The following is a 14,306-nucleotide window of genomic DNA, read 5'->3' on the forward strand; positions in this document are numbered from 1 at the left end:
ATTACAGAAACCATCAACCTTGCATGCTGGCAGATATTCGTCATTGATTGATAAGATAGCTACCGATATCTCCGATGAAAGACCACAATAGTACACGCTCATTTTAGTGGAAGAAGAGTGCGCAGTAAAACGCGAAGACATATTAATCAAAGAACAGTGTGATGATGCACAATTAAGTGATCGAAAACCCAATATTGAGATCCAGATACAATATGCGGATAAATAGACGCAAATCGCAGGACAGGCAGAAAATCGATCCAACGCTTGCATCAATCGCACTTCAACCAGCGTGGATTCTCATGGACGATTCTTGAGGTATGATCTTCTAGGAAAGGCAGGATGGCATCAAACCCAGTGACATTATGCAGGTCAGCCAACTTCTCACTCAGTGGTTCATCCTCAGCAGGCCATCGGGCCAGAACCCAGTCTTGCCTTCTTTTATGCTTTTGAAGCACACAAACGGGGAGAACCGTCTTGATCTCATGTGCTGAAAGAAAGTCGTAGGCATAGTTATTGATGTCAATGACGATGAATGTGCGTTCACTCCATATGTCGATTGCAAGGAAGAGTATGCGAGGGTCGTTGGTCCAGTCTGGAAAGACTTCGTTGACGATGTAATAGGTGGAAGTACGGTAATCTTCGGGGTTTAAGGTTTTTGTTTTCACTTTGATGTTGATTCGCTTTTGGAGGATATCGTTGAAAATATCGTTCCGTATATTGGAGAGAGTGGTCATGTTGAATGTAGACGCGTATACTTGGCGCCTAGACCATCGGAAACTAGATATTTAGAAACGTAATTTCGTTGTAGTGCAGGTTTGCCCGAACGAGCTTCCGTATCAACAATTGAAATAAAAGATGAGGCATCCTTTGCACTTTGAGTCGAGGCACCAAGCGGTGAAATTACTGCCACCATCACGGTACACCTGGGCAGTAATGGTTGCAGATTTACTTACCAAGGATATATATCGCCGACTGAGCTTAAGTCATCTACCAACCCGTCGCAAAAAGACGGGACTACAATCTCTGTAGTCTACAACCCATACGCGTATCCATTAAGGTTCAGAATATATATCACACACACTAACTCCATCAATCGACTCGTCCAGCCATCTATCTCCCCGTTCTAGACCACGCACCAGCGAAAATCTGATGACGTCCCAATCAAAGTCCACCACCCCTCGACTCCACGAGAACCGGCATACAAGGCGTCAAGCCTCCACCATGCAATCGAATTCTGCACGGCATTCTTTTCAGTGGGACCATCATTGCATCACAGCATCTATCATCAAAGGTCTAGGCTTGTCACACTGTGTGATCGGCTCCACACATGTGTTGTCCAGACCAAGTCACATGACCAAGGGCATGACAAGTCACGGGTGTGGACTGCGGACCATGGGAAAACCTGTAAAGCTGTCTAGCCACTTTAGTCACTCGAGTCAGTTAAGTGGCTCGCCCTGAAACTCACGGGTGGCGGGTGGGGCCGATAGCTCAGGAACAGGCCTAGCGTGTGTTTCTCGTCCTTGGTACCGATGATGATCGCGTTATTTACTCCAGACACAGTAGGGTGAGTGTGGAATGTATAAAGCCAGAGAAGACGAAGAGGAATTCAAGACGGGCTCAGGGAATGGTGGTCAGCATGACTAGAAGTCTGACTCGAGAGTCTTAACAAAGGTGTTAGGCTAGGATTGTCCGGAGCCTTGCACTGCCCAGGCCCCAAACACTGCCCAGGCCCCAAACAAAGAATGGGGCTTGTCTTCGGAGACTCGAGAGAAAAAAAAGTCTATTATTATACCAATACCATTACCGCGGGCATAGTCTGACTGGAGAAGTGACGCCGGTACTTGGTGGTCGCTATGAGCCTACTTATGACTCGGTAGAGGAATACCTTTCTTTGTTATAATATTTTCTTTTCCATGACTTTGGATCAGGTACATCCCCAAGAATAGACATTTGTAGACACTGCCAACCTATTATGGTACAGTACTACGCAGGACGGCCAATCTCAAACAAAATGCCAACCTGACGATCTCAAGGCAAACGATGTATCGGACAAACATGCGACAAATCTCGATCCGACAAGCAGCGCCAGCAGCCGGGGGACATCCCACTCCACAACAATCTCAAACACGTCAAGAATGTTAAAATGACGGAAGGCAACTTGTCAAGGACTGGGCAGGACGTGCCACTGTCATTATGACTATGGCCCCTTCATTCCATTGATCTGTCACTGGACCTTCCTACACGTGGTGGTGCGATCGCATCTTGGCCATTTTCAACTTTCTTGGTCGTTTGCGACCGGAGATAATTGTTATTATTACGCATGGAAAAGCGGCAATAACTCCAGTACGGAGTACGGAGTACAGTAGTACATAAGCAATCCTGGAATAGAGTTGAGATGGAAATTAGAATCAATAGTCCAAGTGATAGACTCGGAGTCGGGGATAAAGGATAAATAGTTCCAACGCTCTCTCCCGTTTCCAGTCAGCCTCCGATACGACTATTATTCCTTACCATACGGGGGTACTCGAGTACTGCCACGAGTCTGAGAGAGGAGAAATAATTTATGACGTACAGTACAGCCGAAAAACTCTCTGTTCGTAAACTTTCCAGCAAATGGCACCGTCCAGTCCACCACGGGTGGCTTACGGTAAACCAGCCCAGTACAGGACGCCACCCTGCACCAGGCAAGAGGGGCAGCTTGAAAGGTTGTAAGGTTCCGGGTTGAACAACCCAAAGCAGCCCAGAAGTACACGCCAACAACATGCTGTAATGTAAAATAATAGCCAAGGGCAAGGCGGCGTCTTCACCTGCCTTGTAGACTTGTACTAACTAATTCAGTATGTGAACAGAATACCACTACGGTACTTACTTGTAAAGGCGGCATTAAAGGAACGGGCTAGGTAGCGAGCCGGGGGTCACCAAGACACCAAGTTGCTGATTCGATCCATTCGAGGTGGATGTTGATCGCTTACCTGGCTGAGCGACGCGAGAGACCTGGGCGCGACGCTAGAGCTGAATGGGGATTAGTGGGGGTCTGCGCAGCGTTACGGAGACTGCAGGTTGGAAGTTTGATGTACGAAGCATTTAGTGTATGGAGTGTATGGAGGATGTAATCCCCGTGTATTGACGTGGGTTCGGGATGGAGCCATGGGTGGGGCCGGGCTAGTAGGGTCACGCACTATCCAGGTCTTAGGGCCACGGCCAGGAACAAGTACAATGTTAATATGGACTGGCTTAAGATGTGTTTTGTATGAATCTCGGCGTTGGTCCTCGTACAGGCTGGGAGTTGAACCTCGTCTAAAAGATAATATACGAATACTATGCCAGAATAATAGTGTTAGGAACTTGCTTTGTGGGTGATTGCGATCCTCGTTCTGGTCTATGACTTTGGGCTATCTATCCCGAAAACTGATCGTGCTACTCCGTTGATCGACGGTTCACGGACGTTTTTTTCGAGTCAAAGAGACAGAGAAGCCAAGAAGAGAGGGAAAATCCAGGCCCGGACCCTGACCTTGAACTCAAGCAATGGGAAGTGCAAATTGGACTAACTACGAGACAGATTCCTTCGTCGCGAGTCAGATCCTGTTACAATAACTACTTACAGTAATAACTACCTACAGTACTCCGTAAAGCTAACCATCTCTTCTCAACATTGATCAATCTCATCATCCAAAGTGGCTCGTGCGGACTGGTTCCTACCGTTAACTTTGGCCATCTGGCAGATGTGTCGATCGCTACGGAGTACATGAAGCTCTAATTGCTGTGTGGTACCATACGGCCTCGCCAACGGTAGGAATCCGTGCATTCAGTAGTAGCATGGAGTCCAATACTCCGTACGTACTTTGAGCAAGCCCCGACCGAGGAAAAGTGGGCGGGAGGCTTGCTTCCTTCCATTTCTGTTTCTTCGTTGCTCTAACTGCCAGCTCGCAGAGGTGACAGGTGTAGGTAGTGGTCGTTGCGGTTCCCTGCATCAGCCTTTATGAGTTAGACTCTGTACCTGCGTCTTTCTTGGCTAGACCGGGGAATTATCAATAGGAGAAAAAAGGAGGAATAGGGGAGGTTGTGAGGTGAGATGCTGTGTCACATGGGCTTGACTGGATGGAAAAGTACACTGTTATGATCTATTTAATTGAGAAAAGACGTTGAAAGGAAGTTATACTTGCAATCCATTGCTTCTTCTAATTCATTCAATATCTATACTACTGTATGTGCCCTACTACTTAATCTATTCAGCCCTGGGTAAATGTATCCAAGATATTAATTTATTAAATCCCACTCTTACTGTACTCAGTGCGTGGGTATAAAACCACAAATTACCAACGCCGCCGAGAGGAGAAATTACCCCTGGCTAGCTTAGTCTACCCTGCCTAGTCCATCCCATAAATTACCCATAATTTACCGTCAGATTACAGGAATTTGTTGTGTTTCCACACGTGTTCCACTCCCGCCCCCATTTCACTCCTCCTTCTCCCCCCCCTTCGCCCCCCCTACCAACCCAACGAGGCACTCTGCCGTCTTTAATCCTTACTCTCATTCATTATTCACCTTATTCACTCCTTTTTCCCTTTCCTCGTATGCTTCCTCTTCGTCGACCGACCTGGCGCCTTTGAGACCCTGGGATCTTTGCCAATTCACTCTTCCCCTTGCATCCCGCCTACGGTCGCGCTGGAATTAAACTAACCTTCTTCCCGGCTTTTCTGTGATCGTTTCAGACCGTTGCCCGGACATCTCTCTGTCTCTCTCTTTCTGCCTCTTTAGTAGGCTGCCGCTCGCTCCCTTACAGCTTCAATAGCCCACACTCGCTCTTTACTTTGCAACTCGCTCGGGTCGTTCCAGATCTTCTGTCGAACACCCCTTCCACTCGTTTATCCTGTCGATCGTGCTTGATTCGACTCGTGTTTCACTTTGAATCTGGTTGCCCTTCGAGACGCCCGATTTCTTTGTCCGTCAACCTGTGAAGGAACAGGACAATCTCCCATTCGAAAAGGTTGTTGCGACTGCGTCCCAACATCCTCCACGACCCGTGACGAGTATTGGATTCCTGACGAAGCCGCGATATATCGGATATTTCGACTTCGAGAGACCATCCAACACTTTCGCTTGAAGGGTTGACAGACGAGTACGACTTGAACTCGTTCTGTACCCTCCAGCACCGGATACCCCAGTTTATTCAGCACCGGACCGTCAAAAAAGATGCGCGCCAACACCCTTTCCCTTCTCGCGGCCTTCGCCATTGGAGGTTTCGAGCTGGTCACTGCTGAGCATGTTGAACACCCCCGCTACCAGGCTCGTGATGTCAAGCGGGTTGTGAGGAATAGTACATTGGCTACCCGGAGTACCGATAACTCGTGGAGTGCGATTTGGGCGAGCATCGCGGACAGCTTGACTGAGCAGCCCTCCACCAGCATCACCCCTACCCCGATACCCACCTCGACCGATGCCGGAAAGCAGGTTATCGTAGTAATTTCTTCCGATGCGGAGGGCCATGTTCACACTCTCACCACCTCCACGGAAATTGTCTCGGCTGCACAGCCTACGGCGACTACCAGCACGGCTGTCCAGTCCAACACCGCTAAGGCCACCTCTAGCGACCCCCTTCTGAACCAGGTTGGCTCCGATGTTTCCAACCTGCTTGGCCTTGGAAGCTCCACCACTACCAGTGCTACCTCCGCCGCTACGGGCTCCAGCTCCAATGCCAATTCCAACGCCAACAGCCCTGCTGCCAAGACGGCCACTTCCGATGCAGCCACCACCACTAGCGATTCCCTTCTGGACTCTGTTGGCTCCGGTCTTTCAAGCCTCCTTGGAGCCACCGCTACGAACAGCAGCTCTACCGCCAGCCCTACCGATAAGGACTCGAAGATATCATCGACAGCTCTCGCCACTACTACTTCTTCCCAGGGTAGTCTTCTCGAGAGTCTCGGGATTATTATTCCTGCGGCTGAGACGACCACTACTCCTACGGGCTCATCCACCATCCCGGTTAGCGTCCCTGCTGTGTCCCCCACAAGCAGCCCGACTTCCAGCAGCACCGACGACCTGCTTGGCTCCGTTATTGGCGGCCTTACCAGCGGCCTTGGTTCAATTCTTCCCAGTCCCACCCAGACTTCTACCGGTACTGGCATCGGTCTGATCCCTACTCCCGGTGTGCCTGCGTCTAGCGGTGTTCCCCACCCGTCGATCCCTTTGACCGTCTCTGGCACCGCCGCGCCTACAACTGCGACCTCGGTTGGCATCATTCCCACTCCTCAGTCGTCCGGAACTGGCTCTGGCGTTCCTACTCCTACTGGCAACCAGGATACCACCAAGGTTCCTACATCTTCCGTTGCTCTGCCTACCACCACCATCGAGCCCACCACCACGGCTGAGCCTGCCACTACCAAGGCCCCAGAGGAGTCCAACACCAACACCAACAACTGGATTCCTTCATCCATCCTTGTGCTGCCGACCTCGTCTCCCTCGCAGACCACCAGCACCGGTACCAACAGCAACAGCAACGCCGCGCCAACTACGCTCCCCGGCTCCATCACTCCCTCGAACGGTGTCTCCGAGGCCCCCTCCGACTCGGTTCTACTCCAGCTCGGTTTTGATGGCCACCTCCCCTGGACTTTCGTCGCTACTACTCCCCTGTCTTCTTCGCAGATCTTCGAGTACATTCCCAAGGCTCTGAAGAATGCCCTGCCCCAGACTGCCTCTACCATGTGGGCTCTTGAGCCTTACTACTCGTGGCAGACCACTGGCTACAACGCTACCCTGGCTATCTTCTACTTCCCTCGGGACAAGGTCCAGGCTCTGAAGGACCTGAAGCTTAACCCCAACTCCGCTCTTTACCAGTCCTCGGACGAGTCTGTCAAGACTCTGATGTCCATGGTTGACCCCTCCATCCCTCTGGAGTTCTCCGGCAACTACCCAACCTCTTCTGGTTCTTCGGCCTCCAACGCTGGTAGCGGCTCTAGCAACAACGGTGGCAGCACCGACAGCTCCAGCAACACTGACGGCTCTGGTAACTCGTCTAAGGCCAAGGCTAGCTCCGTTGGCATTGGTGTTGGTGTCGTCGCTGGTGCCGCTGCCTACGGTGCTGGTATGTTCTGGGTTGCCCGCCGTTACCGCAAGAGAAAGCAGCTGCACAAGCGCTCCAGCTCTACTGCCGAGCAGATGAGCCAGGTCTCTGGCGGCTCTATGTTCGCTACCGGTGGTCGTATGTCTGGTAGCCAGCGCACTGGCCGCTCTGGACAGATGATCAGCGCTCCGGTCATGGCTGAGAACTCCCTGGGCTGGAACTAGATGTTCGAAATTGTCAAAACACGACGGATAGACTTGGCCTCCTTTTTCTCCATACCTTTCTCGTCTCTTTCTCTTTGACCTGCTCGCCAATGCCTCCGGCAGATCAGACCTCCGGAATGGCAATTTGACGGCACGCCATATAGCCCCGTCGGAGTTCGAGTATTCCACTCGGGTTCCATGGTGTGTCAGCTCATGTACTGGCAAGGGCCAGTCGAGAGGAGAGAGACTGCACAAAACTTCCTTTCATTGTTCATCATCCCTCCACAAACCAGGATATATATGTCATTCATATATCACGTATCTTCTCTCTGTGAAATTTTTGATATTGGCCATTTACCTTTACCTCCCCTTCTCTCCGGGTTCGATACTCCTGTCCGCGTCCCACCTCCCGGAAACGCAGTCTGTATCTCATCCTCATTTTCATTTTTCTTCTTCGGAATATTCCCCCTTTTGTTTCTACAATACCTTTTATCTTTCCTTATCTTGTCTGTATTTTTTTTTCTATGGCATTGTGACAAACCTGAATGAGAACGAACTGATATTTTTATCTCCCACATTAATTCCTGTTCCTGTCCGCTTCCCTCTCTCCCTCTGCGTGCCACTGAAAAATGTCCATCCCCCCCCTTTCCCTTCTATTGGCCATAGTTTTATTATGTTTCGAGTGTTTCCGTTGCACATTGCACACTCTCCGACTAATGAGTTGGGTTGGGTGGCCGAGATTCCCTCATGAGCCGACGCTAGTTTTCCCTGCCATTTTTCTTTCCTTGTCGTTATGATCCAGTTGATGGATTGTATCTCTTTTTTGTCTGTGTCTTTGTCTTTGTTTTTGATCGCTGTACAGATGTATAGGTGGTGGCTGTGGTGGTGTGATGTAGATGAGATAGTTTTGGTTGCAGACAATGAGAGGTGTAGATTTTTTGATAATTGCTGTGCTTTGTAGATGTTTAGATCATGGTAATTCAACTAGGATATTGCATTGAGACTGCCAAGATTAACATGACAATGCTTAGCAAGTCTGGAGGTTTCATCAATCCCTCTCGCTGTTTTCATTTGATCATAATTGCTTAATTGCTCTGAGGGTCTTATGATAGAATAGGGTCGCATTGCCGATGCTGACAGTGGATACTACCTGGCAGTGTCTTACACCCTAGAAGTGGTAATTGACCATGGTTAAGGGAAGAGTGGAATACGGAAGATAAGATTATTCCGAAGTGAATTGGAAGTCTTGTATGCAGGCCTTCTACAATATTCGCAAGCTACTAGACTCTAGCTCAAACTTCTGGCTCCTCTATCGTAGAACGATTGTATGGACTGCGATCGTCGCGATCAAAACTTACTCGTCAAAGAGCTCACTTTTCTATCATGTCACGCAATAATTGTGACACTGGAGCATGGGATGTATCCCCGTAAGCAGAAAAGCAGAAAACCATCATCCACTCGACAGGGCTTCGAGCCAACTTACCCCCAGTGTACAGAACACATGATCACGCGAATTAACAGAAAGAATGTAACCGTCAAGAATTGCCGACTTTAGCTATAATGTCTCAACTCAACTCCATGTGTACTTAGACTATGGACAGTACTCACTTAGCGTAGTGCCACATTTCAGTCACAAAGCTCTCTAATTCTACCACCACGATAGCCGACGGGATCTACCAATAAACAACCTCCACCACCATCCACGGACCCCAACCCGCCCCCAATCAGGAACAACAAAGGGCGCAGATGTTTCTCCTCGTGCAGAACCCTGGACCCTGACGGGACACTTTCTTTGTGGACTGGACCCTTTTTTCACCTTTGTCTTTTCGGCCCCATCTGAGACATTCGAAGCGATTCGTGGATTCCCCAATAGCATTTCCTCCCTCCTATGGTAAATAGGAGCCTAGTTTCGTGAGAGCGAAGCTCAGCCACGAATTGCTTATGGCCCCCGAGTCCGGCCCCTCTTCTTTTTCTGTATTCAAGTCCTTGCAGTATGGACTTTCATAGTGCTGTACTTATATCACTGTGTCTGCCTGCTCCCGCCTCGACGCGCGATTTATCTCGACATTTTACTTTACTTTAGGCCGAAGTCTTTCATCAACGGATACAATAACCCGCGCAATCCGCTTCAAGAAACCCGAGCTCTTATTTCAACCCCAAAAAGGCCGACGCAGAGCATTCCATCGGAAATAAATTAAACACCGATCAATCACTACAGTACCACCAAAATTGGAACTCAACTTAACAACAAAACAACCATGGCGCTCCGCCAACCCTCCAACCCAAAACAAACCACCGACAGACATGAAACGGACTATGAGCGGTGGCTGAAGGATCATGATGACTATTACGAGCCAGCGGGGAAACCGCGATACCATCCCTCTGATACCGATAATACAAACGACGACGACAATGACGTAGATCATACGAGAATGAACACGAAATCAAAATCACAGGCTCTGCCCAGCCAGTCGGAGAATATACATGTCGACGACGATGGCTCGGTCATACAAGTCTCCCGCTACGGATCGATTATGTTCCCGAGTAAACACTCATCGGGGTTGGGGCATCAGTCCAGTCCAAGTACGGATACTCCACTACTGGGAATCGGACAGAACGAGTCGATGATGTGTTGTGGGTTTAGTATTGTTTTTGTGGTCGTTGTTTTGTTGGGTGTTGCTTGGGGTTTTAAGGTACATCGACAACAGAGAGGGCAGGAGAAAGACAAGGCATCTAGGGATTGGGTGGAGGATGAGAAGGTATGTTGAATACCCGGTGATGGATAATTGAATTGCGGTGTATGCTGACTGGGTGTTTAGAAGAACTTGTTAGGAGAAGTTTGAGTGAGCATCTTTTTTTGCTTGGTGTTCTTATAAGGAGTTATGGTATTATACCCTTTTGGAAGCATGGGTAGGCGAGCGTGTTCAAGTCTTGCATGGAGTTTGGGAGGTCTGTTATGATTTAGATATGTGAGTTTAAGACTTGAATATTATCACACACTTGAAAGTATCAATAAAAGGTGTCATATTTTAAGGTTGAGCTATTTGTCTTATCTGGTCTTCTTTTGGGAACTAGCTAAGAAAGATTATCACTCTCACTCGGAGCTACTTGACATCCTACCTGATCTGACACAAAAACCCTCAAGATTGATACTCAGCGAAGTTGTAACCTCATTTGCAATTATTTTTCTAGTCCATTTATAAGAAAAAGCGAGCGGAGTATCGGACCCTTGTAGGTAGGTACTGGCGATCACCACTACTGGACTTCTACCTTCAATCTGCGAGTAAAGATCCGACTTGGTGACGGATGAGGTTATTTCGAATCCTCGATTACCTGCGAGATATATGGCTCTACTTATGAGATAATAGAGCTTCGAGAACTACCTAAAAAGGTAACTCCGTACTGAGGTACGGTAAATGTTAACCTTAAGTAGGAAGCTTTGTGGCGGGTAAAATGACGTAGGTTGAACCACTGCAATGCACACTGAACAAGGGGAGGCTAAATGTAAACCTTAAAGGTAAAAGTATCTCAGCTGAAGTTAATAGAGTTATTCATATGTATGTCCTATGTACAAGAAAAGAAAGTGACAGGAGAGATGTATGTGTATACCCACAAGAGAGGGGATTAGTAACAGATATCAGAAGGTATCCAGCCAGAGAAAAGCGTTTTACAGCCCAACTCAACTCTTCTACTCCTTCTTCGGCTTCTCAGATTCAGAGGTCCAGCCTCCAAACCAACTTGACAGCGACTTAGAACCGCTTTGTTCCAGACGGAGCTCACGAGCCTTTTCCCGCTCGTTCTTGTACTCCTCCCACGAGAGTTGTGCGGCAGTCGTCACGCTTCCATTTTCCTCGGCGGCGGCCTTGGAGAGCATGGCATGGTTAGGAAGAGGGCGGACGGCATCTTCGCCGCCGTAGAGGCGGAGGGCGGTACCGAAAGCCCAGTCAACGGCTTCTTCGACGGGGTGATCGAAGATGTATGGGAGGAAGGGGACGACAGAGAGACCAAGCTGGAGACCAGGTAAAAAACGATTAGCATATGCTTTTCCAACGTAGGGCTGCGGATCCAAAGTCAAAAGGAATAAAAAAGACTCAACACTTACCCCGATAGGGAACCACGTCCGCAAAAGCGTACTCTTCACCCCCTTCACCGCACGACCCGAATACTTCACCACACTATGAATCGTAAAAGCAGGCAATCCCATGCTAGCAATACTCTGAAACACAGCTCGCTTAACCATAACCATGCGATAATCCTCAGCAAGCGAAATCTCCGTCGTCGGCCAAGGCGTCAACGAATCCTTCTCCTTAGCCCTCCCCTCGCTCGACAGCGGCATGCTAATATTCCCCGTAGCCATGCCGACCAGGATCTGCTCCGACGTGGCATCCTTGTGCGCGTCGCCGGGCGGGGCTAGTGCGCGCCGATTACGCAGGTACGCCTTGTAACCCTCATGGCCGACGTCGCCAACTAGGTAGGTCCAGGAGATACCGTAGGCGGAACGGACGAGCCACGGGTGTGCGACGGGGCGGAAGGACTCGCCAATGTCGGAGGTGTAGGCGACGTAGCGGTGGGCGGAGAGGAGGATTGTGCGAACGCGCTGGGCGTAGGCAGCGTAGCGGTATGGGGTGTCGGTGGAGTCGACGGAGCTAGGGGGTTGGGAGGAGCTCATGTTAGCGAAGCTCTGTTTGTGGGTGGTTGTGCAGGAGCTGGGGGTAGAGCTGAAGCTGAAGCTGAGAGGATGTCTTTTGAAGAGTTCAGTGCAGTAATGAAGCAATGACCAGTTATGTCATTGGCAGTCGGGATGTGCACGGAAAAGTGGAGCACAACGGGAAAGAGACGGGCTTCTCGCTGGCTCTAGGCTCTTCGCTCATATGTATCACTCTTGATTGTGCACTCGATTTGGATCACAGTGTAGAGAATGCAATGCCAGATACTTACTATGATGGGTAGATATCATCGTAAAAGTCGTCTTCCCGGTCCACTAAATGCTGCAGCTTTGTGGGGAGCTTCTCCCTCGTAACGGGTTTGTCTGCATCCTGATCCGGCGGGGGAGGGCTATTCGGCTCTTTTGGCTGGCTACTACCCCAGAACATCGTGCGAAGCTAGTATCGAGGATTCGGGAAATCAAAAAGAGCGTGGGCTTGACTGGTAGTGGTGGGAGAGATGTTGTAGAGGTATGCAGATGCGAAACCGGTAAAGGAACACGCTGAAATGCGTAGGGAAAGCAGAAAGAAGAGAATGAATATGAGAGCAAACAGGAAAAGGAGAGGGAATCCGCGGCCCAGGCGACTTTAATGAAGAGGCATTCGCAGTAACCGACCACGGCAGCCGAAGCAGGCGCAGCGCATCAGCCAGACCAGGGCCAGGCACATAGCCGGAGGTATATTCGGCCTAGAGGGGAGGATGGAATAATTTACTTCCCGTTTCTACTACATGCTTCTAGTTGATCAAACAGCTACATGGTATGGTATTGTGATAGTAAAACTGGAATACCCAAGCAATGACTTTTCAAAACCATCAATTCCTTCAAATATCAGATATTTCCATTTCAATCTAATTGTTGTGTTTTGTATGTTCTTCATCTTCTCGGCCAATCGTGACATCCTTCCCGATCCAGTCACATGATTTCGGACACACTCGGGAGATCACCTGACCCGACACTCTCTTCTCTGCTGACTCATCCATCATTTACACTAACCACATTAGGAAAAGCGGTCTCAAAGCCCGACCTCGTCTCTGCTCCAAGCCTAAGGATTCCGCTCCCACATCGCTGCACTAGACCTTCCCCCGATTCTCACATCCCCAATTCCTCAATATGGTCGTCTACTACCAGGTCGCCGGCAAGAAGGTCGGCTCTCACGTCGTAAGTGCTCACTACCCGTCCCTCCCCGGGGGACAATCGCTGGCGCTCCCCGTATCCCTTTTTACTACCTCCAGCAAGCTGGAAATGTTACCGGCGCAAGCTAACCCGCTTTCTACTCTACCAGCTCTCCATGGCCGTCCTCGGAACAATGTTCGCCGGTTCTTACCTCGCCCTGGGCGGTGGCTCCAAGCCCAAGACCGCTGCTGGTCCCCCCATCAACGCCTCGTCCAAGGAGGAAGGTGACTTCATTCAGTACGTGCTGCTATAGACCCGAATATCCCCGACGATGCCGACGACATATCAACTTCATCTTTTGATATCGCATGAAACCCTGCAATTAAAGATCGCCCGTACTAACCATTCCTTTACAGACAATTCCTGAAGGAAGTCGACGGAGGTGACAAGAAGTCCGAGAAACACTAAACTCCCCTCTCCAAACACGGATTTATATCGACGGCCCGGCCCGGCCATGAGTACGACTTCGTATGATGCATGACTTCCAATTGACCTCATATCCGTTCGTCGTGTCGCTTCCCTTCCGACCGTTTTCGACTCGTCGGCTGGCCTGCGACATTTTAGTCGCTTCGACTTTGCACTTTGCGGAGTTGGCCGGGCCGATCTTGGAGGATAGCGAGTGATGTGTTATTTCGTGGTTCTGTACATAAGAGGCGTGTACGCTGCATAGAAGAAATGTTCCTTCTACTGAGGTTTCTCCGTTGATCCGAATCCTTGATTGCGGTGATGGTCAATGAAGCTGTTCATGCGTATGAGGAATTGCGGGCAAGCTCTTTCGTACGGAGAAGCTCGTAAGAAGCTCGGTTCCTTCCGCGTTAGCGGACTTTCCTGAGCTTTTATTCTTATTATGAGGTTAAGTGAACTTCGTAGCGTCTCCGGCCCCGCTTGGCGGAATAGTTCTCATCGCGCGGCTTTGATAGTAGACGGGGCAGAACTCCATCCCCACGAATTTATGGCATAGATCCTTGACAGACCATATTTCGATTTTAAAAGTACTCAATAAAGCTGTAGTCAAGTGCCCCCCAGTTCGAATATACGAGTTCTCTCTCACCGCACCAACCGCGTGCTCAAGCTTACCACTCTCCAACTTTCTCCCGACCTCACCTTTTCCCTTCCAATCTCACCAACCACACCACAAGAACCCAACCCACAAGCCAGGTCACAC

At 49.7% G+C, this 14,306-nt stretch overlaps 5 protein-coding genes across 5 annotated transcripts; 3 read left to right on the forward strand and 2 right to left on the reverse strand.

The window, feature by feature from the left end:
• Nucleotides 1–269: 269 nt before the first annotated feature.
• Nucleotides 270–734, reverse strand: N7473_007029 (uncharacterized protein; the record flags this gene model as incomplete). The annotated part of the gene is made up of 1 exon (XM_057152969.1): nt 270–734. The coding sequence occupies one exon, from the start codon at nt 732–734 to the stop codon at nt 270–272; it is 465 nt and encodes a 154-aa protein (XP_057007307.1).
• A 4,459-nt stretch (nt 735–5,193) lies between these two features.
• Nucleotides 5,194–7,284, forward strand: N7473_007030 (putative mucin family signaling protein Msb2; the record flags this gene model as incomplete). The annotated part of the gene is made up of 1 exon (XM_057152970.1): nt 5,194–7,284. The coding sequence occupies one exon, from the start codon at nt 5,194–5,196 to the stop codon at nt 7,282–7,284; it is 2,091 nt and encodes a 696-aa protein (XP_057007308.1).
• Nucleotides 7,285–9,521: 2,237 nt separating this feature from the next.
• N7473_007031 (uncharacterized protein) lies at nt 9,522–10,106 on the forward strand (the record flags this gene model as incomplete). The annotated part of the gene is made up of 2 exons (XM_057152971.1): nt 9,522–10,022; nt 10,083–10,106. The coding sequence occupies 2 exons, from the start codon at nt 9,522–9,524 to the stop codon at nt 10,104–10,106; spliced, it is 525 nt and encodes a 174-aa protein (XP_057007309.1).
• A 684-nt stretch (nt 10,107–10,790) lies between these two features.
• On the reverse strand, nt 10,791–12,574 carry N7473_007032 (uncharacterized protein). The gene is made up of 3 exons (XM_057152972.1): nt 12,202–12,574; nt 11,366–11,909; nt 10,791–11,272 (listed from the first exon to the last, which is right to left on the reverse strand). The coding sequence occupies exons 1-3, from the start codon at nt 12,354–12,356 to the stop codon at nt 10,952–10,954; spliced, it is 1,020 nt and encodes a 339-aa protein (XP_057007310.1). The 5' UTR covers nt 12,357–12,574; the 3' UTR covers nt 10,791–10,951.
• Nucleotides 12,575–13,021: 447 nt separating this feature from the next.
• On the forward strand, nt 13,022–13,925 carry N7473_007033 (ATP19 family protein). Its single transcript, XM_057152973.1, has 3 exons — nt 13,022–13,126; nt 13,251–13,378; nt 13,498–13,925. Exons 1-3 carry the CDS (start codon nt 13,079–13,081, stop codon nt 13,547–13,549), a joined length of 228 nt encoding a protein of 75 aa, XP_057007311.1. The 5' UTR covers nt 13,022–13,078; the 3' UTR covers nt 13,550–13,925.
• Nucleotides 13,926–14,306: the final 381 nt, after the last annotated feature.

This window comes from Penicillium subrubescens (assembly GCF_028828155.1).
Source record: "Penicillium subrubescens strain IBT 31985 chromosome Unknown utg000005l_segment0_segment0, whole genome shotgun sequence".
Classification (NCBI taxonomy): Eukaryota; Fungi; Ascomycota; class Eurotiomycetes; order Eurotiales; family Aspergillaceae; genus Penicillium; species Penicillium subrubescens.

Excerpts from the sequence above, each read along its gene's own strand:
- N7473_007033 (XM_057152973.1), top strand. The coding sequence starts at position 13,079 with ATGGTCGTCTACTACCAGGTCGCCGGCAAGAAGGTCGGCTCTCACGTC. Across the intron at positions 13,127-13,250 it reads AGAAGGTCGGCTCTCACGTC|CTCTCCATGGCCGTCCTCGG; the intron begins GTAAGTGCTCAC and ends CTACTCTACCAG. Across the intron at positions 13,379-13,497 it reads GAGGAAGGTGACTTCATTCA|ACAATTCCTGAAGGAAGTCG; the intron begins GTACGTGCTGCT and ends ATTCCTTTACAG.
- N7473_007032 (XM_057152972.1), bottom strand. The coding sequence starts at position 12,356 with ATGTTCTGGGGTAGTAGCCAGCCAAAAGAGCCGAATAGCCCTCCCCCG. Across the intron at positions 11,910-12,201 it reads GATGATATCTACCCATCATA|CTCCGTCGACTCCACCGACA; the intron begins GTAAGTATCTGG and ends CCAACCCCCTAG. Across the intron at positions 11,273-11,365 it reads GGACGTGGTTCCCTATCGGG|CTTGGTCTCTCTGTCGTCCC; the intron begins GTAAGTGTTGAG and ends CCTGGTCTCCAG.